The sequence below is a fragment of the Marmota marmota genome, unplaced genomic scaffold (genome assembly GCF_001458135.2).
Source record: "Marmota marmota marmota unplaced genomic scaffold, marMar, whole genome shotgun sequence".
Classification (NCBI taxonomy): Eukaryota; Metazoa; Chordata; class Mammalia; order Rodentia; family Sciuridae; genus Marmota; species Marmota marmota.
This window is the reverse complement of record NW_025999900.1, coordinates 8846441-8871227: the sequence shown is the minus strand read 5'-3', so window position 1 is coordinate 8871227 and position 24787 is coordinate 8846441. Positions and strand designations below refer to the sequence as shown.

The following is a 24787-nucleotide window of genomic DNA, read 5'->3' as shown; positions in this document are numbered from 1 at the left end:
GGAACAGACACGAGAACTGTTGATTATAATATGGGAGGGAATAACAGGAAAACCGTTAGAAGTCAGAGACATCAGCATTAGATGCTGAAGCATCATATAATGGACAAAGAAAACCGGGATGCTGCCTAAAAAGAGGAGTAGTCAAGTGGAGTTTCCAACATTAACCAGAAAAATTACAGTAGTTTGTTTTCTTAGTTCCTTTTAAAAAATCCAACAAAAAGATAATCTTTTCATCAATTCAAAGGTATTCATTGACTGCTCTTCCAGAGATGAATTAAGAAAAATGCCTAAAATAGAGACTCTACTTTCCATGACCCTTCTGAAAGTCCAGGGCTGTAGCTGAGGCAAGGAAAGGGTAGTTTGGGAGCATTCAGGAGGAAGCATATAAGATTCAGCCTGGCAGAAAGATGTCTGAGCTAATTTTGAAAGACCAGGCAGATTTCACCAAATGAGGACAGATGGAAGACGCATATTCTGGGTCATTTAGTGATGCTGTATGAAATGGCAGAAAGCAAAGAATGGCTTGTTTGTGGAGACCTGAGTTTAAATTCCCAACTCTTAGATTACAGGCAAGGTGACCTTGATCATGTCACCTAAGGTCTCCAAGTCTTGCATTTTTTTTCTCTCAATTGCATAACTAAGATATTATCTACTTTGGGATTTGGGAGGGATCACAACACATAACTGATATAATTTATGCGTCACACTGCCTGGTAAGTTTGTGATTATTTATGCTTGTTACTGATGTTATTGTTTTCCCAGGCAGACGCTGGAAATGTAAGACCTTGAACAGCACGTGGCACAGATGGTGTGATATGTATGACCTGGAAAGTGCCTTGAATGCAGATGTAGCTGTGCTTACCTGGAAGCACACCAATGCAGTGTGTCAATGTCACAACAATGAGATGTGTGCATTTCATAGGAATATGCGTACGGGAACCAGGGCTCAATGTCAGGACTAGATCAAGATGCTTAGCCTTGCAAACTAAACTAAAGCAACACCAGAGAGCCATGATACTAGTCTGCTCAGGCCATCATAACAAAATGATTCAGACTCAGCAACCTAACCAGAAATTTATTTTCTCTCAGTTCTGGAGGCTAAAAGTTCAAGATCAAGGTGCTGTTAGGATTGGTTTCTGGTGAGGCTTTCTTCCCTGTCTTGGAGAGAGCTGCCTTCTCACTGTGTCCTCACATGGCTTTTCTTCTGTGTCTGTGTGTGTGTGTGTGTGTGTGTGTGTGTGTGTGTGTGTGAGAGAGAGAGAGAGAGAGAGAGAGAAAGTAATCGGGTGTGTCTGCCTCTACTTATAAGGACACCAGTCCATACAAGGATCAGGGACCCATCCTTATAACCTCATTTAATCCCAGTTACCTCCTTAAAGACACTCCCCAAATACAGTCTACATTAGGGGTTAGATTTTGACATAGGGCTTTGAGGAGACTCAATTCAGCCCATATCAGCTATTCCAAGCCACTGAAGAACTTCAAGTAGGACGTCACCTGACATGATTTCCTTTTTCAGTAGCTGAATCATCCACATTGTGGATGATTGAGGTGGGGAATGGATGGAGCAGAGATGGGCCAATGGCAGCTGTAGGAAGTGGGGCAACAGGGATGGAGAGGAGAGAGAATTTACAGGATGGCGATGAACTATTTGGACAGGGAGGGAGGGACACAGGAAAGAGGGAGAGCAGTCTCTGGGGTTCCAGGCTTGGGAGAGTGGTTGGCTGGTTGTGCCCCAGCATTGATAGGAGGAGAGCAGAGGTGACTTGTTCAGTTTTAGGCATGTTGGGTAGCAAGGCTTGTGGGACACCTCCGTGGATGTGCCTGGGAACCTGGATTTGCAAGAGAGCTGGGCTGGATCCCCAGACTGAAATAGTGCAGCAAATTTCAAGTGTAACCACAGTTCACCTGAGCACCTATTCTGAACTGAAAACAGTCCACATGCTGCTCTGCAGACCTTTCTAGATGCAACGTGAAGGCCTCAAACAACAATAGCCTATCAGGAGCACCCCAGCCTAGTTCTTGCCTGTTTCTCTAGGTTGTGACCCAACATTCCTCTCAAGTGCTCTTCCTCCAATCCCTTCACCACACCTTACACTACTCTCCTGCCCTTCCTGTCCCCACCACGTTTTACCCCTCCAGCCAGCCTATTGTGATTCTTCATCATCCAGTGTGACCCCTTGCTCAGCGATCCCTCTGCCACTTCTCATTACATCCTACCTTTCTTCTCCCACTCCCTGCACCTCTCTTTACCTTTTATTCCATCTACATCTTATTTCTCCCCTAATGCATACTCCTCATTTTCTCCTTGCTGTACAGTTAACCGTGGTCCCTATAATGTGGATCCTCTCTGAGGAGGCTTTCTCATACTGTGCATGTCCTGAAGTTTTATCTCCTGCATTGTCCCCGTTCTATACCCACTCCTCTTCATCCTCTTGGCCCTCAGCCTGTCTGAACCTCCTTCCCTCTCTGCATGTGCTTCCCCATGTTCTGAAGCACTCAAGACCTGCTTACCTCGTGTGCAGTAGGCAGAAGAGCCCAGACACAAACCATCGGGGGCTATAGGTGAAGGGAATTACCCAAGGCCTAAGGTAGTTCGATGGCTGAACCAGGATGAGAAGTTGGCCTCCTGGCTTGAAGTCCAGGACTCTGACACACCTGGGGGAAATGGCGCGGTGGGGAGGTTAGATCCACAAGACCCTCGCTCTCTCATCTCACTTGGGCTCCAGCTGAAGCCCCGTAGAACTTCTCACCATCTCCTGCTGATACAGCAGGAGAATGAAAAGCTTTCCTGGTCCTCCTACTCCAAGCCAGGAATCCTGTTCCACTTTCTAGGTTTTGCAGTGGCCTGGGAAAATCTCTACCAGGCCCATTTTATACCCAGTCAAGGATTTTGAAGGGACTGATGTATAAGAGAATCAGATCAAATCTTCTGGGGTCAGCTCAGCCCAGCATAGCTCCTCCTTGGGTCTTAAGAATAAGCCTCCAAAAATCAGAGTTTTTGTCCAGAGCAAAGAGGTATGCTGTAGGAATGAATGGCTAAATACTGGGCTGTGGGGAGAATGGGAGCAGTAGAAAGACTGAGGTCTCTATGTGAGCTCCATGTCACCTCTCCAAAAATCCTCCCCTGAAAAAGATTCAATTTCTTCCATTGTACTAGCATTGTGAGGGGTTATATCATAATGGAAATGGGCCAGTCATGGGAATTTAGAAGATGTGTTTGCACCATACAGAGGCCTATGTGGGGAATAGGGATGAGTGGGTCTCCAGGGGTCCTGCCTGGCCCTGGAATAGATGGGAATCTGGGCCCTCCAAGGACAGAGCTGTCTAAGGCAAGCCCAAAAGTTCTGAGATGGCAGAAGCCTGCGTTTCCCACAGAGCTGCTGAGGTTCTGTGGGCTCAGAACACAGGGGCCTTCTTCATCCTCCGTGATGGGGCAGGGCGTCTCTCTGGGAACAATTTTTTCTTGTATCTAACATTAAACCTACCATAACAACACTTTTCTGTTTCCTGGAGTTGGCGATTAGAATCCCAAACTAAGAATATAAAGATACAAAGCATCCTGTATCCTAGAGAACCATTTGGGGACTGATACCCGACCCTAAGATAATATTGAATTATCTCTGCAACTAGCCACTCATCCCCATCTGTAAGAAAAAGTTGGAAAAAGAAGGAAGGAGAAAGCCAAGAAATGCTAGACTGCTTCTCCCCACCCCCATGCCCCCCACCACCAAAATTAAAAGAAAAATGGGGAAGCTCTGAATAATCACTTCTAGGGATTAAGGAGGAGAGAAGAAGAGATACAGAGCCAGGAGAGGGGCAGCTGAGGACCAGCCTGCACTCCCACCATTGGGCTTGGCTGGGATGTGATCTCCCACAGGTGAACACACACTCCAGAGGGAGCCAGGCAGAGCTATATCTTTGGTACAAACCAAAGGCAGAGTCCCCAGCTGAGGCATTGTAGCTCAGTGGTAGAGTATTTGCCCAACACATGTGAGTCCCTGAGTTTGAGCCTTAGCCCCACAAAAACAAAATCAAATAACAACAAAACAAAAAATAAAGTCGGAATCCCTAGAACAAAGTGGATGTGAGATATATCGATGTGGGGAAATATAGAAGAGATCAAGCCAGGGCTGGACTGCCCATGTCAAGGTCCTGTGCAGTGGGGAGTCACCACCCTAGGACTTGAAGTGTGCCCCACAGGAGGGCCAGTACGTGGGCACCTGCCACAGGGTGGGAAAGCAAAGCCACAGTGAAGGGAGAGGCTACAACTGTTAAGAGACCCTCATGTTCTCCTCTCCTCCTAATCCCATCACCTCAGAGAGGTGGAGTCACGATAAAGTGGAGAAAATGACTCAGAACCAACTGCTCTTCTCCCAGCAGGGAGCCAACACAAGATTGTACCAGGGAAGGGAGGGGAGGAGGATCTAAATCAATTTGGAGATTGAAGATTTGTAATTGAATGGTACTGAATTTGTAGGTAACTGAAGTTACCAGGAAATTATAAGAATGGTCCAGGTTGGTCATTAAAGGATCTGATACACAGAGGAAGGATGCCTCAGTAGGCACCTTCCACGTTCATGCCTCAAGGCACTGACATCTTCAACCAACTATTTTTCCCCCAGAGTTACCTGGGCCTCCCCTTCTTTCTCTTAAGTTGCCCACACTATGAGGATGGCAGTCCTGCAGGATCTCTGTTACTGAGAGGTGCTTTCCAGTGGGGGACTGAAATCTCACAAAAGTACATTTATGGTCAGTATTATAAATTGTTAGACCTGTCAGAAGTCATGCGTATAAAATGCACCATGAAAACTGAGACAAGAAAGTCTTTGTTCTTAGATGGGGTAAAAATTTCACATTTTAAATCAAGATAGAAAAGAAAACACAAAGATAATCTGTGCTGGAATAATTGCCAGAGTTGTTCACTAACTATTTCTGATTCTATTTCTGGACACTTGTCAACTGATATGGAGGTAATTGGAGCCATGTGATTTGCTTTAGTCATTGAAATGTGAGCGACATGACACATGGCACTTCCAGATGGGAACCAGGGCACAAGTCAACATGTTCCTTTTCCTCTGCTTCCACAATCATGGAGGATGAGCCTACTTTGGCCTGGATCCCTGAGTGAGGACAATGAAGAGAAGTACCCCAGCTGATACACATGGATATGTTGCACCTTTGTCTTAAGCCACAGTGATTGAGAGGGAAGTGTGTTACTGCAGCTTATCCTGGTCTCTCCTGATTTTTGTGAGCAGTTTGACAATTGTCCATCACCTTGCAGAGAAATCACACCCAGGTATGCCATGCCCCTCTACCATCAAGCATGTAGATTATCAGGGTGACCTTGGACTTGCAGACAGACCTGGTCTGTCACATACAAGATCATCAATCATCAAAATTTTGGCTAGGAGGACACAGGCAGAAGGGGTTTTATAGAGTGCACCCTATTAAGGGAAAGGGGTGGTACAGAGCAAGAAAGGGGGCACTGAGGCTGCATCAGGTTAGGGGTGACCTGAAATAATAGAAGGAATTGGCCCAAATTCTCTGCCCACATTTGACAAGGAAAAACAAGGAGATAAGTGGCCACATACCTAGTTCAGGCATAGTAGAAATTGTCGGGCATGTTACAAAGGTCATGGCCCTTCTTTTCAATTCTTGTAAGTTGCACAAAGGATAGTAGTGATCTAGGATTGTTTTGGAGGCACTGCATGAACAGATCAAATTTTGCCTATTTGTTGTAATCAGTTTTTCCACCACTGTGACTAACAGACCTGACAAGAACAATTAGAGGAGGAAAAGTTTATTTGGGGGCTCATGGTTTCAAAGGTCTCAGTCCATAAAAGGCTGGCTCCATTCCTTGGGGCTCGAGGTGAGGCAGAACATCATGGCGGAAGAGTGTGGTGAAGGAAAGCAGCTCAGGACATGATGATCAGGAAGCAGAGAGAGCTCTGCTCTGTAAGAACAAAATATAAACCCCAAAGGCATGCCCTCAGGGACCCACCTCTTCCAGCCACACCCTACCTGCCTGAAGTTATCACCCAGCTAATCCCTCTCAGGGGATTAATGCACTGATTGGGTTAAGGCTCTCAGAACACAATCATTTCACCTCTAAACTTTCTTTCATTGTCTCACACGTGAGCTTTTGGGGAACACCTCATCTCTAAACCATAACACCTGTCTCCAGCTGTCTGGTAGGAAAAAGCCAAATGCCACATTCCAGAATGTCAGGGTGCCTAGATGGTCTTTGGCCTCCTTGGTGAGCAAACCTGTGGTCTTGCAGGTCATTCAGGAACTTGGGTATAAACGACAGATGGCCAGCCTAGCTATCTCTGTTTTTTCTTTTCATTTTTGTTTCTATGTAGGATGGTGCCAGCAGCTTCCTACCTGTCTTGGATCCCATTGGGAGCTGACCTGGGGCCCCCTCCCTGTCAGTACCACAAGGGTCCTGAAAAGATGGCTGGTTCTAGCAGCAGTCACTTCTCTGCTTCTCTACTGAAGATCCCAGGGTCTTCCCTACAGAGTCAGCATGTGGCTGGAGCCTCATGGTTAGAAACAAATAGAACAGATCTATCTTGCACTTCTCCCTGGCTCATAGTCCTGTGGTCTTGGAGAAAGCAAAGGATGACAGAATGAGGCAGTTACAGGTGAGCTCAGGACTGCCCCCTTCCTATGCTAGGCTGGGTCTCTCTGCTGGGCCAACCCCAAATCTTCCAAGGAGGTCCTACAGAGGCCAGTGCCTTCTTTATTTCTCTTCACAGTCCATGAAGATTGTGATAGGTCTCTGCAAAGTAGTGACTTTTAACAGGACCTTTAATGGCTCAGAGTAAAAAATGTGCACACTGTTGATTCAGTCCCTAAGCTGCACGCAGGGAGAAGAATGCTGTTCTGGAGCCTCAAGGAAGGCAGCCAGGGAATGGGCAGAGCTGCAGGCCCAAAGTCTGAAATCTAAGGGTGACTCCTGTTCTGCCTGTCCCGGCTGGGGGTCCCCAGAAAGTCAGTGAACTCCTGATCCTGAATCCACACTTGGGTATGGGAACAACGATGTCTGAATCTAGGCTGTGGTATAACATATGACAGGTCTGGGACAGTGTCTGGCATGTGATAAGCATGCAGCAAATCAGCTGTCCTCTCTGAAGCCGCAGAGGGACTGGGATGGGGAAGGGAAAGTGCTGGATGAGGAGGGGCCCATGTGACCACATTCCAGCACTTAGACCCTTTCCCAGGGACACTCAGCTTGAGAAAAGGTTGAAGAAGGGTTTTACAAGGGAAATTATGTTCTGTTTGCTCACTGAGGACAAGGGCCCAGAGTGTGGCAAAAGGGATTTAGAGAAGAATCTCAAGTGGGTGGTGGCAGAGGTCATTTCTGGGTGCATGGAGAGAGCAAAAGGAGAAGATGCCAGCCACACAGGAAAACACCCAGGCCAGCTGTCAATGCCCATCTTGATGAGCAACCAGACCAGCAGCCTCAGCATGGATGTGACCCACAGAACTGTGACATGGACCATACAAACCTCACTGAGGTCTACTTCCCACTTGTATCCCAGCCTAGGGTCTGGTGATCTGGATCATGGCCACAGCAGCCATTCCCAGCAGCCAGAAGCCGTGGAATAGGCTTGTCCCCAGTTCTGCCTCCAAAACTCGGCAGCAACATTCCCACTAGTCCAGTGCTGGCCTGTGGGCAGGAGATCAGGATGGGGGTAGAGGGTCTCATGGACCAGTTGCATGGGTAGAGAGGTAAGGGGGAGAATCACAGAGGATGCACACAGTGTAGGCAAAGGCCAAGTGGACTGGGTATCTGCACACATGCACACACCACCTATGCCAGCAATCAGACCTCCTGGGGTCAGGTGAGAGCACTGAGGCCAGGGAAAATGAGGAAACCCGCTAGAAAACCTTTCCATCACAGGGAGCCGCCCAAAGAAAGAGATAACAGCTGTGAGGTTTACCCATTTTTATTTTTTATAAAACAAGCTACAAATAGTTTCCCTCCCACCCTCCCTCCCTCACAAAGGAAAACCACGCAACACGGCCTGTGCACAAATGTGAGAGAGAAGGTGGCTGGGAAGAGTCTGCACTCCTACAAGGAGGCACCTTCTCCGTGTGTGCATGCTTCCTCCAGCCAGCAAATGAGGCTGGGGTCTCCTGCAAGGTCCATCCAGCTCCAGCATGCTGTTTTCTGGTCGAGGTTGTAGGAGAGGGCTTCTGTTTCACTTTACCAGGTCAGGACAGGGCCAGTGACTGTCCCCAAGACAACCTCTATGACTTTCTTCAGTACAGCAAGAACTTTCTCTAGCCTGAGACCCCATCAGATCCAGTCCCAAGAGGCCACACTCCCTCACTAGGGAGTGCTTTGGGGGCCAATGCCTTCCAGACCCAAAATGGAAAATAGTTTGCCAAGACAGGTGCACTTAGGGAATGGAATACAAGATAGATCCACCCAGGATGAAATACAAAATGAGGCCAGATGGCCAAGAGCAATTGGACGAGGGCACCAGTCCTGGGCTACGGTATGTGACAGCCCTCACCGTCACCACATTTGCCCATGGGAAGAGGTGCCAAGTATCACTTGCAGCTCTGAAGGCACATCAACTGGGCAGAGGAAGCTGGGCATCTGCCCCAAGGGCTGGGCAGCCCATCTGGAATCCTGGTAGCATTCTGGAAAGGTATACCTGGATTCCCATAACTGGTCATTGTTCCTGCCCTTCTGGGCAAGAAAGAAGTTGAACACCCAAGATCTGCTTTACTTCTGGAAATGACTTATAGGCCTGGGAGCTTGTGATAATCACTGAGGACCACAGTGGGAGGAGAGAGGAGGTAAAAACCCAAAGTGACCTTAAGGGTGAGAGCCACGCTCGGGAGCCTCATCTGGGAGCCTCATCTGCGCGTGGCAGGAGAGCGGGCGTCCCATTGCCGGGGGGGCCTTCTGTCTTCTTCCCTGGGTTTCTCAGGTATCAAACATACTAAATAAAAGGCCCAGCGGTACATCCTTTTTCTTCTTCACCTCCCTCCTCATGCACTACACAGAGTAGGTGCTAAATCCATATGGAATGTTTAAACTGACCTAATGCAAATCCTCGGAGGATAATTTGCTCAGTGAATCACTAAGAGACCAGGGTGCCCATTGATCCTGGGCTCCTGGGGATCTGTTAGCAGGAACACTTGGGCCATGTGAGAACTGGGGCTGTGATGACTATTCACATCATCTGGACTTCCCTCCTCTCCGGGGCAATGCCTGTCTCTCCAACTCAGCCTCCCTTGAGAAGGCCAAGGGCCGGGTGACTTGCCAAGTTTGACAGCTAATGGCATGGGGCAGTACATTCCTCCCATCTGATGAGAGCCAGTGGCATTTGCAAAGCAAGTGCAGAGCTCTTGTCCACGGACACACAAGGGCCGGCCTCCATGGAATCTGGGTTGGAAGAAGACAGAGTCCTAGGTTCTAGATAGGTGGACTGAAAGTCTAGAGCACCCACATCTGGGAAAAGGAGGGGAAGGAATCAACAGCAATGTCAACGCCTGTACAAAAGAACTATACAATTTACATATATATTTATATACAGTATATAAATCTCTTTCTTCTCAGTCCCAACAACACCCCTCCCCCCAGTAACCTAAAAGTTGTCAGTAGCAGATCCAAAAACTTACGATGAGAGAGAGAGAATCAAGTCTTTCTTCCCTTTCCTCATCCCACTTGGTATTAGATATTGGTTGTTTACAAATGAAACCAGAAACAAAACACGTAAAGAAGAGTTATTAAAAGTGCAAACATGGTGGGCACCACTTATGTTACACGGGATGTTGCTGGCCACGGGCCGCGCTGAAGGTTAGTTAGGTGTCTGGTGGTCCATCTTGCCTCCTTGGACTTTCCACCGCCCTTTGATTCTCTGCTCCTTAGACAAGGCGTCCTACTGGGAGGGGGAAAGGAGAGTGCAAAACAGAAGAGGGGGAGAAAAATTAAAAAGAGTGGGATATCTGAGAAATTCAGCTACGTCTATCAATTTCCCCCACAAGGGTAGCTCCTTCCACCCGCTGTTGGAGATGGGCTGCGGGTGACACAGGTGCCTTAGACTTGCAGATAAGCAGTTTGACAGCCCATCCTTTGCCACTCTGAGGCGGCCCAGGTCACCTAGAATGGGTCCAGCACTCCAGAGACCTTGGCTTTGCCTGGGGAGCACAGGCTGGGGGTGCACTCTGCACGTATCATACCACCCCCAGAGGCCAGCCTGTCAGCCTGGGGCTGGGGAGGAAATGGCACAATGATTTATCCTCTTAGCACGAACCATCTTTCTCTCATGTCCTCAGCAAAAATTTTGAAAATGAAGCCCAAGTCACTGGGCCAGTGGTGTCACCCCTGCTGTGCCATCAACACTTCCTCAAGGGATCCACAGAGAAAGTAGAAAGCTCAGAAAGAAGGAGACTTACTGAATGTGTTTGAGCCTGCTGGTTTCCCCTGGGGGAAGCTGTCAAGGCTACCTGCAACAAATAGGAACACAGGACACTGGAGTGGCCTTGACCCAGAGAACTGGGTCAACTTCTATACTGGGTCCTTGCCCTCTATAACCCCAAATGAAAGATGAACTTGGGATAAAGCCAGAAGTTGTCTGTTCTGTGGAAGCCTATGGTCACATTCTGCCTAGGTGAACCCATTGCTGGTCAGCACCTTTAACCAAGGTCACTTTTTCCCTAAGGCCAAGGCCCTGTGAGGCCCCCTTTGGAGCCTCCTCAGCTATTAGCCAAGAAGGGTTTTTGTGTTAGTGAACGTTTTTGTGTTATAACCTCCTTGATCTTACTTTCCAAATCACGGAATGTCAGAGACAGAAGGAATCCTGGTCTTTCCCTTGACACATTCAGAGGCAGAAGCTCAGAGTGGTTGGGTGGTTTATATGAGTCCAAGGCCTGTTCTGCTCACATGCACTCTTCCCCCTAGGTGCCAAGCAGCTCTGGAGACAGGCTGTGCCTGCTCCTGTAGGATCCTGGTCTCCCCAAAGAGAAGCAGGGAGCTGGGGAAGCACACGAGGTGCTGAGCCATGCTGAGTGGCCCTGGATCTGCCCAGAGAATGGAAATTAGGACCGCAGATGTGCTGATTCTGTCCGGCCTCCTTCACAGGATTGCCCTCAGGGTTGACTGAATTCTTAGGGGAGAAAGTGTTTGGGGCAATGGACAGTGCTGTAGAATCTAAGCCCAGCTGTGGGTCATGTGACCCCATAGCTCAATGTCCCCAATATTCCTCAAGACCTGAGAAAGAGACAAAGCACAAGGTAAAGGGGTGGGCACCATGTACATACTGGCATATCCAATTTAGTAGGAGAGGACATCAACAGAAATATAGAGGGACAGGCCCAAGGCAGATGGGTGGGAAGGGGAGAACCAGGCTGCCTGGCCTTAGATCCCATCCTTCCTCTGCTCCAGCAGCTGCTCCTCTCGGTGTTGAACAGAAAGATCCACACACAGAGAGGAGGCCAACAGCAGTCCTGCACCGACTGAGCTGAGACTCAAGACACACAACGTACAGTCAGAAATGTGCCATTGGATCCTCAGAGCAACTTTAAATGATAGTAATAAAATTATCCCCATTTTCTGATGATAAAACTGAGACCTGGAGTTGCCAAGTAACCTACCCAGGATGGCACAGCTTTCAGGTAAGAAAGCGAACTCAGACCTGGATCTCAGCCTCTGGCACCATGCTCCGGCCCACCAGGCAAGGCAGGGGAGAGGAAAGGCTGAGCCCAGGGGCAGGTGACAACCTCAGACAATTTAAAGAAAGAGTTGACATTACTGGAACATGGAGGCACTAGTTTTCCTTCTCTTTGCTCACAGAATGGTGACAATAATCCTGGTGACAATGTTCCATCATTTGGAAAAGGCCAAGACAGAGGCTCCAGCCCTCAGAATGCCTGGCTTTTTCATGCTGGGCAGAGAATTCAGCTCTTTAATGAGAGATCTGGTTGGCGAAAATAGCCATGTTCAGGGGACATTTCTAAAGGTCCCTCAGACCCCAAAGTATACTCGTTCCCAAGCCCAGCATCTGCTCCCCACCCCTCTTGTACCCACTCCTAGCATGCAAGCCCCTTTTGGCCCACCAGAGGGCACCACATGACACCATATGATAGGGGAAGGGGCTCCATTCCCTGGGATGGCTACAAACTATGGACCCAAGTGGCTTTTCTGCCACCCACAAGAACAGCAGGACAGGAGAAGCTGGCTGCTGCGTCTTGAGCCCCTAGATGGGCTCCTCTAGTACTACTAATCTCTTTTGTGTGTTCACCATGTACCAGGTGCCGTGCTGTTCCTCACATGCATTAACTTGTTATATCCTCACACCAAATCCATAAGGAGGATACTACTGTCTCCATTTTGCACACGAGGAAACTGAGGCTTAGAGAGTTTGGGTGATTTGCCAGAAATTACAGAGCTAGTTAAGTGGAAGAGCTGGGATTAAGAGCCAGGACCTCCACTCCTCTCCTAGGCCTAAACAGTCATCCATCCTCCTGTCTCCCTAGTGAATTGAGGAAGCAGAAAGATACATTGAGCCATGACAACTGCAACCCAAAGCACCCTATGGGCCTCTGTGGGCAAAGTTGTGAAGATGACTTGAAATTAAAACCCATCCCTGACTGAATCGGACCAACACTCCCCTAAATACTGTGTTCTGGCCCAGAGTTTTCCCCGAATGTTCCTTCAGGTGCTAGGCATCAACAGGGACTGGGAGACGTCTGGTGCCTAGACTACCTTCTGAGGATTCCCTGAGCTCTGGGCACCACATCAGGCCTTCTCTTGGCTTCTTCTCTGGTTGCACAGAAAAGAACTCCCAGCAAGGGAAGGAGACCAAGAACAGAATCAGTCAACCTGGAGGTGCTCATGGGTCGACCTGGGGTACCACTAGCGCTGGACGGGGTCTTTCTAGCACTGGACTTCTGCCTGTGCTCTGTGAAATGAGCAGATTCTAAAGATGTCTGAGCATGATACTGTCACAAGGAGCAACCCCTCTCCATCCATCCATTCATTTGACAAGGATTTAAGGAACTGCTACTAGATGTCATATGCTAGAGGTTAGGAATAGAAAGGACAGAGTCCATAGCCACAAGGAAGGAATCATAAAAGTAAATTGCAACCCAGTGTGTTAAGTACTATTGGCAGAGGCAATAATCTTATGAAGAAGAATATTAATATTGACCTTTTATTCTGCTCCTTCAATGTCTTGGGCCCTATGATAAATGCTCTCACTTTGTCCCATTTAATGAGCACAACAGCCCTAAGAGGTAGATATTATCATTATTCCCATTTTACAGATGAAGAAACCAAAACACAAAATGGTGGATTAATATACATTTGATAAAAGAACTAGTCCATGGCAAAGGCAGGATTGGAAACTCTCATGTTGTATTGTGACGTGGAAAATTGGAGTACAGTGGAAACCGGAGAGCCATCTTCATCAGATAGAATGTGCCCAGAGTGAGGATGTCACTCACCCACGTCACAGGCCAGTTGGCCTCAGAACCAGAACCAGAGCCCAGCTATGGAGGAGCAGGTCCCAAGACTGGGCTTCTTGTGGTAACCCATGCCACTTTTGGAGTTTACATTGACAACCGACGAACAAGGAGCTCTTTTGTCTTCTTATGCTAAACTTTCCCTAAATAATCTCAGCTTTTCCATTTCCCAAAAGTCTGTATCACCCAAATCTATCTTCAGTGCAGACCTTTCCCCTGCTCTACAGAGCCACTCAGGCCTTAGGTGCATCCAACAGGATCTGTCCAAACCATACCCTCCTCCTACACCCACTTTCTCTTCCTTCCTTGTTGCCTATCTCAGTGAGCAGTCCCACCCTGTAGGTGCCCACACCAATTGTTGGCCTTGTGTCCACTCAGTCACCAGTCCATCCACTTCTCTTCACCCCCCTGTGTTTTTCATAACGAGGTTCTCCATCACTTCTTGCCCAGACCATGCCACACCTCCTCTTGGGTGACCCTGCCTTTCTCCAATCCATTTCCCACAGTGCAGCCAGAATAAAATTTTAAAGCAAAACTGATTCTATAATTTGTCTGACTGAACCTCTTCAACAGTGCTGTGGTTTAGAAGTGAGGTGTCCCCCAAAAGCACATGTATGAGATAAGACAAGAAGGTTTAAAGGAGAAATGATTGGGTTATGAGAGTCTTAATACTATCAGTGGATTAATCCCCTGATGGTATTAACTGAGTGGTGGCTGAAGGTGGGTAGGGTGTGGCTGGAGGAGGTGGGTTCCTCAGGGCATGGCTTTGGGTTATATATTTTATATCTGGTGAGTGGAGTCTCTCTCTGCTTCCTTATCATGTGAGCTGCTTCCCTCTACCATACTCTCCTACCATAATGTTCAGCCTCATCTCAAGCCTGAGGAATGGAGTCAGCCTTCTATGGACTGAGACCTCTGAAACCATGAGACCCCAAATAAATTTTTCCTACTCTAAAGTTGTTCTTGTCAGGTCTTTTAGTCACAGCAGTGAAAAAGCTGACTAAAACAAACATCTTCCCACTGCCCTTATAACATCTTTCATGCTCTCCAAACTACCTTGCCTCTTGTCACCACTCCCTACAGTTGGTATGGTCTAGTGGACTGAGTTCCAGCAAATGAAATATGAGAAGTAATGCATATGTCATTTCCAGGACTATCCCATGAAACTATCACATGCACTGTTCCATGTTTACTATATCTGGTTGACTGGGAATAGAGGTGACCCCCAGGGTGACCTTGGAAGCCACATGATAAAGATGGATACCAGTGACCCCAAGAGTCACTCTCAGCCTGGACTCCAGAGTAATTACATAGAGCAATCCCCACTCTAATCCTTCCCCCTACCACCCCTCCAACACACACACACACACACACACACACCCCACAACTCGGAACCATGCTTCACAACATACAGACAGATGGACACACACACACACACACACACACACACACAATTTGGAACCATGCTTCTCAAGACAAAACATTTTCTAAGTGAGCCACATGACATGTGGGTGTGCCTACTTGTTACTGCAGCCTGACCCACTCTAATATATTCTCAAAGCACTTACCACAATACACATGAATACTTAATATCTGTCTCCTCAGTAGACTATGTAAGGTTAGGGACCTAATTAGTCTATTCAACCCCTGTATCAATCATTTAGCATGAAGCACAGGATAGTCCCAGTAAACAGCTTTGTTCAATAAATGAATATCTGGAATCTGAAAACCCTTAGGGTCCCTTGTCTGCCTACAGCAAGAACCAGAAGACTAGGAGCCGAGGGGAGAGCACTCACCTTCTTTGCTGACACCCAGGCAACCCTTCAGCTCAGGCAGTGAGATAACCTTGTCCTTGTTCAGGTCACAGTAGTCGGTGAAACGCCGGGCGCATTTCTTGGGCTTGGCTTTCTTCTTCACGTAGCGCTTGAAGGGCTTCATCTCCCGCTTGTTGATGTCATTGCTGCTGTTGCTGTCCAGCTGACTGAAGTACCAGTGTACCACTCGCTCCTCCAGGGTATGGCTGGGGTCTGGCTCTGAGAACCTGGACACACCCCACCCCGAGAACACCACTCAGGATCTTGTAGGAACACCAACCCCACCGTAGTTTTCTCCAAGATGGCCAGAAGCCAGGGCGCTTGCTGTGGTTTGAGTGTGCTTTGTCCCCGCCAAAACTCAGGTTGAAATTGGTTACCAATGTAGCTGTGTTGGGGGTTAAAGGTGGGACCTTTAAAACCTGGAAGTGGGACCTTAAAAGCTCAAGGGACTGGATTAGTTCTTGTGGGAATGGGTTAGTTCTCCTGAGGGTGGGCTGTTATATACTTTATAACATGAGCCTGCTTCCATTAAGCTTTCCCCCACGAGTTGAAGTTGTATGAGGCCCTCACTAGAAGCCCAGAAGGTGCTAGCACCATGTTCTCGAACTTCCAGAGCCATGACCTAAATAAATCTGATTCTTTATAAACTACCCAGTCTCAGGTATTATGTTATAGCATCAGATGGGCTGCCAACAATCAGGTAGTAATGGCTCCTCCAAACCAAAGATCTCCCAGGGCTGCTCATTCTAGGGCAGAATCAAGTCATCTTCTCCAGCTTGAGTTTCCAGAATGGACAATTCTTTCCCTAGGAGTCCCCAGGTAATAAGGTCCCCTCAACACATGAATCCACTTCACCCTTTACTACAGCTAGGATTTTCCTTATACGAGATGGATGTTCAAGACAAATTGGCTGGATTGATTCACCCAGCTAGGATACAAATTGTTCTCCTTCTGTTAGAAAAAATGCTCTTCTCACATAAATTTTCCTGCTCTGACGTATGCGACTATGGGAACTGTTCCTCTGAGTGTCAGGCCAGGTCTGAGAAGGTTCCCAAAGAGGGAGGTATATCCCTAGCCTCAAGCTGCTCACTGTGTCCATGAGGCAGAGCTGAAATATGAAAATAAGCTGCAACAATTCAATGCCAAGTGTCCTGTTCCCATGGTCCATCACAGCTGAGTAGCAAGCTCAACAGGAATTGAGACAAGGAGGCAAGGGGTAGAGACACAAAGACTCTAAAACTGGTGTCTCCCACAGTTGCTGGGGTGAGTCTCTGGTTGGTCAGGAGGTCTGAGACCTCATGTTAACCAGCACTTCCAGGCAATTCTGCTGAGGAATAGGACAGGGTGACCAGGACACCTCCTAGTATCCAAATGCACAGTAGTGACCACATCTTGCACAGCCCATATATCTCTGGTGACCGTGAAGTTACAAGGCCTGTGTCTGTGTGTAACTACATGCAATAGTCTACCTTTCTATTTTGTTTATTTATTCATACCCACATCTTTTCCCCCAAAAGGAGTCAGGGTGAAAACGAATATTTAAAATTTTTAAAGCCAATGATGGATCTATTCCAGAGGGGTTGGCTGGAGTCTCTCACCAGAGGAACAGAAACATACCAGTACCCTGGGTCCCGTTTCCAGAGCTTGACACTGAGTAAATGTAGGCTGTCCTGTGTTCAGATGCCTGAGTAACTTGTCCTTGGAAAGGGGAATAAAGCTGAAGTTGAGAAATCCCTACACTCAAAATACTTAGTGTTCAGGGCACTGGAACACTATGTGATGGAGGGTTCACCGGGATCCCAAACCACAGGATCAGGGACTGCCAGTGCACTCTGAAGCTGTAGATGGTAAGAAAAATGTTCAAGACACTTGTTGATGCTCTCTCCTCTCTGGGGCTTGTCAGTGTTTCCAGAAGGGAAGGGACCATTTCTGATCACTCTCATGTGAATCAGCCAGCAAATCAAAATCACCCCTGCAAGCAAACACACACACACACACACACACACAGCCCTCCCAAGTGACCTCAAAGTTCAAGGAAAATGAAGTTTCTTTGTGGGAGGGAGCAGCTCGTCATTCCTGGTAGATGCCCATTCCTGATTCCTACTTAGGTGGATTTTATCCTGGGGCAGGTCCTCTTGGGCATCCTGGTCTGATTCCAAGAGATCACAATTAACAATCTGCTGGCAGAACTTCACCTTGACACTGGGCTTGACCCAGGGAGTACCTAGGGAGGTGTGAGGAAGCCATGCAGAGCAGCCACCACCCTTGACTCTTTGGGACTCTACTATGGCTGTCATGGAAACTGGATGCAGGAAGTCTTTGAAGCAGGTATAAAATTATTCAATACAAAACTCAGATTTTTTTTTTTTTTTTGCTGCCAACATTTTGGGGTTTTTACTCTTCCTCTAAGTGCCCGCAATATGTACTCTCAAGATGGCCCCTGCAGTCTGCACCATGTGATCAGGCAGAAAATTCTCTGTGGGGATACTCGGGGTGCAGGAATGGAACACCCTACCTGCCTTGGTCTCCCCAGTGCCAAGGAGGATTCAGGCTGTGGAGGGCACTGTGGGACCCCTGAGGAAGGCCCTCTCAGCAGCAGGCAGTCAGGACCTTCCCCCTCAGTCCCTCCTGCCAGGGAGCCATGAGAGCCCAAGGCAACAGCAGCTCTTCCTTTAACCTTTAGGCTCGGCATAGCGTAATGTCTACCTAGAGGCTGGAATAATAAAGCCTCAGTCGCTCAGACGGGAAGGGATGAGGTCATCCCACCCAGAGGCCCTGCCAGGGAAGGCTCGCTCCCTCCAACACATGTTCCTGGGCTCCCGCCTGTCCAATTTTCAGCAACTCCATTGATAGAGTCCCACCCCCACCCCCCACCTTCCTCCAGGCTGTCCTGCAGCAAGAAGCGGTTCTTCTTCCCAACCGCAGCCTCTAAGAGTTTCCTTCCATGCCAGAGTGATCAGCTGGCCCTTCCTGCTTCCTGTCCTGTCCCCTTCCTGGGAGACTATGGTACTGCTCTCCTCCCACCCATCAGGACCTCACATTGTTGAGCAGCCCTGACGGCCCACTGCTGGTCTACACCACCCATCCCATGCTGGGCCCCTGGCTGTGCGGCTAGGCTTAGATAGGCAGGGAGCGCTTCCTCAGGAGAGGCCCTCAGTGGCCCTGCCAAGCCATGACCCCATGGTCTGCCCTATGGGGCCTGAGGGTTCTGTCTCCATCCCCTTCCTTCCCAGCTAGCATGAGGCTCTGCTTCTGAACCCATTTGACCACCAGGCCCCCTCCTCAAGTAACAGAGCCCTCAGTCTACCTGTGAGGCTGGGTGGTGTTAGTGTCACACTTGGGAACCCAACACCTAGGTCAGGTCAAAGTCCAAGTGCTTTATACCAAGAACTTCTTAGCTTTGGGTCCATGTGGGGATCATGGGCCCATCTACGAACCTAAACAAAGCTATATATAGGCCTGTTTCTAGAAAAATGCCCCCCCCACAGAAGTCTGCAGATTTTAGGGGATCCATGGATTCCCCCATAACCCATCCAAAGTCCACAGGCTTTGTAAAGAACCCTCGGTCTAGAGGAATGGAAATTCCAGCCATGGCTCCAGAAGAATATGTAAGCAGGTCTCTTCAGGAGGAAGATGGAAACAAAAGAGAGTACCTGGGAGGGGTTTGGGGGCAACTTCCATATTTCTAACAAAAACATTAAAAAAAAAAAAAAAAGAAAACTACTAAAGGCATCTGATTTAGAACTGTGAATCAAGTTCTGGCTTGACAATAGACATAAGTCACAAACAAGGTTGACAGCAGGGTACCTACCATAGTTTTTACAAGCTCCCGCTAAGACTGAAATCTTTCAAGAATCCTGCCTCTGCTAACCTACCAGATTCTGAGATTTTTCCTGGACAAGGGCTGGATAAGGATGGGGTGGAAAGGTCTCCCTAGATTCTCCAGAGTCTTTCAAGTCATTTGTGCTAGAGACTGTCCATCATAGACTCCCCACCATTTATACCCTGACCTCAAAGCCATACCCACTGATCAACCTAGATTTTTCAATTTTCTGGAAGTATCCTTCTAAAACATCTGCAGCGGACACTCGCAGCTTTAGGTTGACACTGGCACTGGGTAAACAGAATGCACAAGTTTCTTTGGCTATGGTGTGGAAAATACACCTAAATGATACCAAATTTCAGATTTGGGAAGACCATGGTTCAGGGCAACACCAGGGTCCACAGCCCCTGGGCTGTTTTAGTGACTCCTAAAAGGGATGGGGTAACTCACTTGAGCCAGGTCCCTCCCTGAATAGCCCCACTGAGCCTTCTCCCACTTACGGGGTGGCAGAAGCTGCACTGTCTCCCGCAGCACTTTCAGTTTTGTTTCTGCAGCCTCAGCCCTGCCAGGCCTTGGCTGCAACGCACAACTGAGGAGCCAGCCCCATTTACCACAACCTGCTCTGGCCAAGATCTGGGGCCCAGTTCTGCTGCCCTAAGCAATTTTCAAGAAGGTAAGGCAGAACGGCCAGGAGGCCCAGGCCAAGCCAAGCAGACCAACTGAGCCCCATCTGGAGTTGGGTCCAGGCCCCACCAGCTGTGTGGGTGGGGTTGGGAAATGCCAAGTCAGCCACATTCCAGCCTCTTCCTTGCAGAAGCCATCAACAGGCAGCTGAACTGGGCATGGAGGATGAAGCCCAATAGAAGCAGTCTCTTCTTAGGGGGCCTCGGAGGGCCAGCAGGCTCTTGCAGCCTGTCTCTGCTCCTCTCCAGGTTGACTATGCCTGGGTGGGGTAGAGCAAGGGTGGGTTCCCCTGCCCCAGGACACTATGCCACCTGGGATCTCAAAAGTCTTCCTGTGGGACTAATAAAGGTTCAAGGGTGCCATGGCAAGGTTGTTTGAAGGAGGGAGCTTTGCCTTCTGGAGTCCTGGTGGGGAGGGGTGGATGGCAGGGGACTCGCTCAGTTATTCAACAAGTGTTCATTGAGGATGGATATCATCCAATGATATCTGTGGGCGCCCCTTCCCATGCACCAGCCACAGAAGTTTCCCCAAACACTCCATTCTACTTGGTCTATTTTTAAATGTGGGTGGCGCTGCTTTTCACCACTGAATCAGGCTAGGAGGCCAGAAAAGCAAGCTGACTCCTCCCTCTCTCCCACTCCCTGTATCCACTGAGTCTTGAATGTTCTCGATTTCGTTGCAAAAGCTTTAGTTAGTCATGCCTTTCCCCCCCACAGTCCTGCCCTCATAACTCTCTGCTGACAACTGCTATAACCTTCTCTTCTAAATCCTGCTTGCAAAGCACCGCTAGGATGATTATTCAAAAATGCCCATCTATTTCCATGGTCCCTGGCATGACTCACATAGCCCAGCACAACTAGGGCTCTGCCCAACTCTGCAGCCTCATCTCCTGCCCGTCCACACGCTGCCTCCCAAATAACCATGCTGCTTCTTACAATTCCATGTATCCCCTGTCATTCATCTCTTGCTACACATATGGTCCCCTCTTCTGCGATATCCTTACCCCTGGTCCATCCAGGCAAGAACGTTTCCCACTTAGAAGTGAGAATGTGGCTCAAATGCCACTTCCTATGTCTAACCAAAATCACCATGACAGGTGGTAGCTGGGGAACAAGATGTTCGTTTTTCTACACTGCCCCAGTATCTTCCTGTCACTTCTTCCCACTGTCTTCATCTGGGACTGTTTCCTGCTGGCCTCAGCTGGTGTCCAGTTTTAACTGCCAGACCCTGAGAGGATGCAGGAGGGACTAGATGTGGTTTCTTTAACCCCATGATTCCAACCCCAGCTCTGCCTAAATTCCAAACCCAAGGCCAAAACCCAGAAAGCCTATATTTCCTAATCTCTTAATCAGCCCTGTTCCAGATGTGCGTCTCAATCTCTACCTATCCCATGCTTCTCTCCTCCAGCAGAGGAGTGACTGACCAAGGTCTGTCTATATAATGCCCAAGTCCCTCAGACCTGGGCAGGTGCTATAGAGCCCTGGTTACAAAGCAGGCCCACAGAGAACTGGACAGCTGCATCTAGTCTTACATTTCATCTTGCAGTAGTTGGTGGACCCTCAAGGATCCGTCCCTCCATCTGTCTTTCCAGCTGTTCATTCATTGACACATATTACTGAGCACCTAGGAGCACTAGGCACTATTCTAAGTGCTAGGAATAGAGTCGGGGGAAAAACAGTAAACACTCCTCTTGTAGAACTGCAGTTCTCATTGGGTGGCATGAGAGCCAGCAAAAAAAAAATCAGATAATGATAAGCACCAGGCTGAGAGTGCCAAAGGGGTGCAGGGACAGAGGATGACTGGACAGCTCCTTTGGACGGGGCAGTCTCTCAGAAGGTGATGTTTAAATGGATACACAGGGGCCAGTCATGGGAAGAAGGACGATCCCACTCTAGACCGAAGGTCTGCTTGACCTGCCAAAGGAAGTGAGGAGGCTAAAACCTAGTGGTAGGAGGGAAGTAGTCCTGGAGGTGGGCCAGAGGCAGCCAGACCATCCTGCAGGGCCAGTTCAGGTCAGAGTTAGGGCTTATGGTATATGTAATGGGAAGTTCTGGGAGCGCTCTAAACCCAGAAACCTGTCACCCCTGGCCACCTACCTCCCTATACAACTGCTTCTCCCTGCCTTCCTTGATTTCTAAACTACTTCTTGGTCCTTCTTATTTGTCTGTTGATTAAAAGTCCAGCCTCAAGGTAACACAACTAGCAAAAGCAGTTCAAACCTTTTTCATGCCTATCGAAACCAAGCATAGTTAAGCTGACATGAGCTTCAAATGAAAAATGTGTTTGGGAAAGTTTTTTGTTTTTTTTTTTTAAACTTTCCCCAACTCTAAATTACACTTGAAAGTGGAGATAATAAAAAAAGAAAAAGAAGAATCCTGTCTCTAAGGATCCACTGGTATTAAAACATTATATGTTTCAGTTTTCATTATCTTTAAAAATCCCTTTTACCTGTGATTTGAGGGTAAGACACCAATTCCCATTTTCCCTGTATTCCCTTTCCTGTGACTAAGACCATCAGTGCCCAAGGGCTGTGGCTTCTGGGGAGGCCAATGGGGCAGAGCTTGAAGTCTTGTCTTAAAGCAGACCTGCTGGACAGTACCCCAGGCTGCTGGTCAGAGCAGAGCCAGCAGAGAACTGTGGGCGGGACCACCCAGACCTGGGAGAGTTTAAGCTCATGACTGCCCTTTTTTTTCTTTCTTTTTTTTTCTTCTCTCTTCTAATGAACGTAAATATAATAGCCCCCTTATGTGCAGAGGATACATCCCAAGCACCATAGGGGACCCCTGAAACCACAGATAGTAAGGAGTCCTAGACTAGGTTTTCTTTTTTTAAAAACATACACATCCTCAATAAAGTCTAATTTATATATTAGGCACAGTAAGAGATTAGCAATAACTAAAAATAAAATAGAACATGCATAACAGTATACTGTGAGAAAAGTTATTTAAAACTTATGAATAGTCTATCGCTGGAACTTCCCATTTAATATTCACGTTGGAGCTGGTAATTGAAAACCTAGAAAGTGAAACCACAGATAAGAGAGGCTACTATATCTCTCGCTTGTTTTTGCATGAAACAACAAGTGTATTTCCATGTTTTAAACAGAAAACCTAAAGGCAGACAATACAGCCTTTTCAAAACTCACACCCCTCCCGCCTTCTTGGCAATCAGGGTGCATCCTCTGAGTCTTAGATACTGAATTACTGAGCATGGGCGGCCTCGGGGAAGCTCCCATCTGTGGGCCTGTCAGATGCTGTCTCCATGTTCTCAGATTCTGCTGTTCTCCTCCTAAGGGAGGCCTGGCCCACATCCCCAGGGTGAGTGGAGACAAAGCCACAGCCAGAGACCAGCTCAGAGCTCACAGGAGCACTGGGTGCCCCACAAGCACTTCCCAAGAGTGACAACCTGTGCATTTGCTTGTTCCTGCCTCCACTTTCCTCTTTATTTTTAAATTTTATTTTATCATAGAACACTTACCATAAGATCTGTCCTCTTAACAAAAATTTAAGTGCATAACTCAGTTCTGTTAACTAGAAGGACGATGCTATAAAGCGTATTCCTAGAATTAATTCATCTTGCTTGGCTGAAACTTGATACCCTTTGATTAAAATCTCCCCATTTCTCTCTCCCCATGGCCCTTGGAAAATACCATTCTACTCTTCTGACTCTGCAGGACTATTTCAGATGGCTCCTGTGAATGGACTGCTTCTGTGACTTGCTTATTTCCCTTCGCATAATTTCCTCAATGTAACAGGATTTTTTTTTAAAGACTAATTAATAGTCCAATCTATGCACACACCACATTTTGTTTATCTGTTTGCCTCTGGGCGGCATTAGCTTATTTGTGGCCATCATTTTGATGTGTCATAAAATTGGGTATTCAGGCTGCCATCGGCTCCTTCAGGAGGCGGAACCATTGATGGCTATGCATGCAGTCCTCGATCCGTATTCTAAATACATCCCAAATATCCCTGCTCATCATCACTTCCATACATGCCCATTCCACAGGGCCCAAGGGCCTAGGCCTGTCCTCTAGTGTCACTCCTTACTATCCTAGCAGCTCCACTTCTGAGAAGAAGCTGGGAACCAGCTCCCATCCTTGATGGACCATGTAAGCTCAGAAGCAGGCTGCCAAGCCCATGGTACCTCTTCTGCTATTGTAAGGAGGCTCAACACCTCGGTTCTCCCTTCCTTTGCTACCCTCTGGCCCCTACTATGCCTCCTGCTCTGGCTGCATAACTGGAAGTTTTACTTTGCATGTCTCACAGGTCCTTTGAAATCTGGTTTCTTTCTTCATCTTCCATCTTACCCTGGTCACTCTTTCCTCCTCCTTTTCCAACTCCTCCTCCTCCTCCACCACCACCACCACCTGGGGCCAGCCATAATGAACTGCAGACATATACTTTACTGGAGTTACAATATTCTTTTCCTCCTTCCTAGAATGGCTTTCTCCCTCCTTTGACTGGCTAAGTCCTACCTGTCCTTCAAAAACAGTTCAGTGATCACCTCCTCCAGGAAGCCTGCTCTGACTCCTTCACGCTGAGTTACACAACCCTTCTCCATGTAGCACTTACCACATGGTTTGTAAGCCTCTGTCTATGGTCAAGTATCCCTACCAGGCTGCATTCTTTGAGGGCAGGGACCTGCCTCCATATTCCTGGAGACTTAGTCCCTAGCCCAAGGTTTACCATGTCATCTGTGCTCAAAAGGCCTTCAGTAAAAGCATGGATGTGTGTTCTGGTCTACTGACTCCGTGGACCCCTGGGAGCTCCAGGGCTGCTGGTTAACTAGGCCTCCCGTCAGCACTGCCACAGCTACCATATTACCTCCTGGACCAAGTGGGATGTGGCTATGGGAGTAGCCAGTTCCACTGCCCAGATTTCCCTGGAATGCAATGGATCCTGCCTTCTCGGAGAAAAACAAGGTCACAAAGTACTTTGTGCTCCTTCTCTGCCCTCCTGGAGCTCCCTGTTCTCAT

The 24787-nt window shown here is 48.1% G+C and overlaps 1 protein-coding gene across 10 annotated transcripts in view; it reads right to left on the bottom strand.

The window, feature by feature from the left end:
* Positions 1–24787, bottom strand: part of Smoc1 (SPARC related modular calcium binding 1) — a 174934-nt gene that overhangs the window by 10795 nt on the left and 139352 nt on the right. For 4 of the 10 annotated variants that reach the window (XM_015490644.2, XM_015490659.2, XM_015490683.2 and 1 more), the window contains exons 11-13: positions 15285–15529; positions 10423–10473; positions 8584–9908 (exon numbers count right to left, since the gene is read on the bottom strand). In XM_015490644.2, the coding sequence (XP_015346130.1) occupies positions 9892–9908; positions 10423–10473; positions 15285–15529 (313 nt within the window). In that variant the 3' untranslated portion in view covers positions 8584–9891. Of the gene's footprint in view, positions 1–8583; positions 9909–10422; positions 10474–15284; positions 15530–24787 lie in introns of those variants that run through there. The other 6 variants (XM_015490666.2, XM_015490698.2, XM_015490675.2 and 3 more) reach the window with 4 other exon arrangements.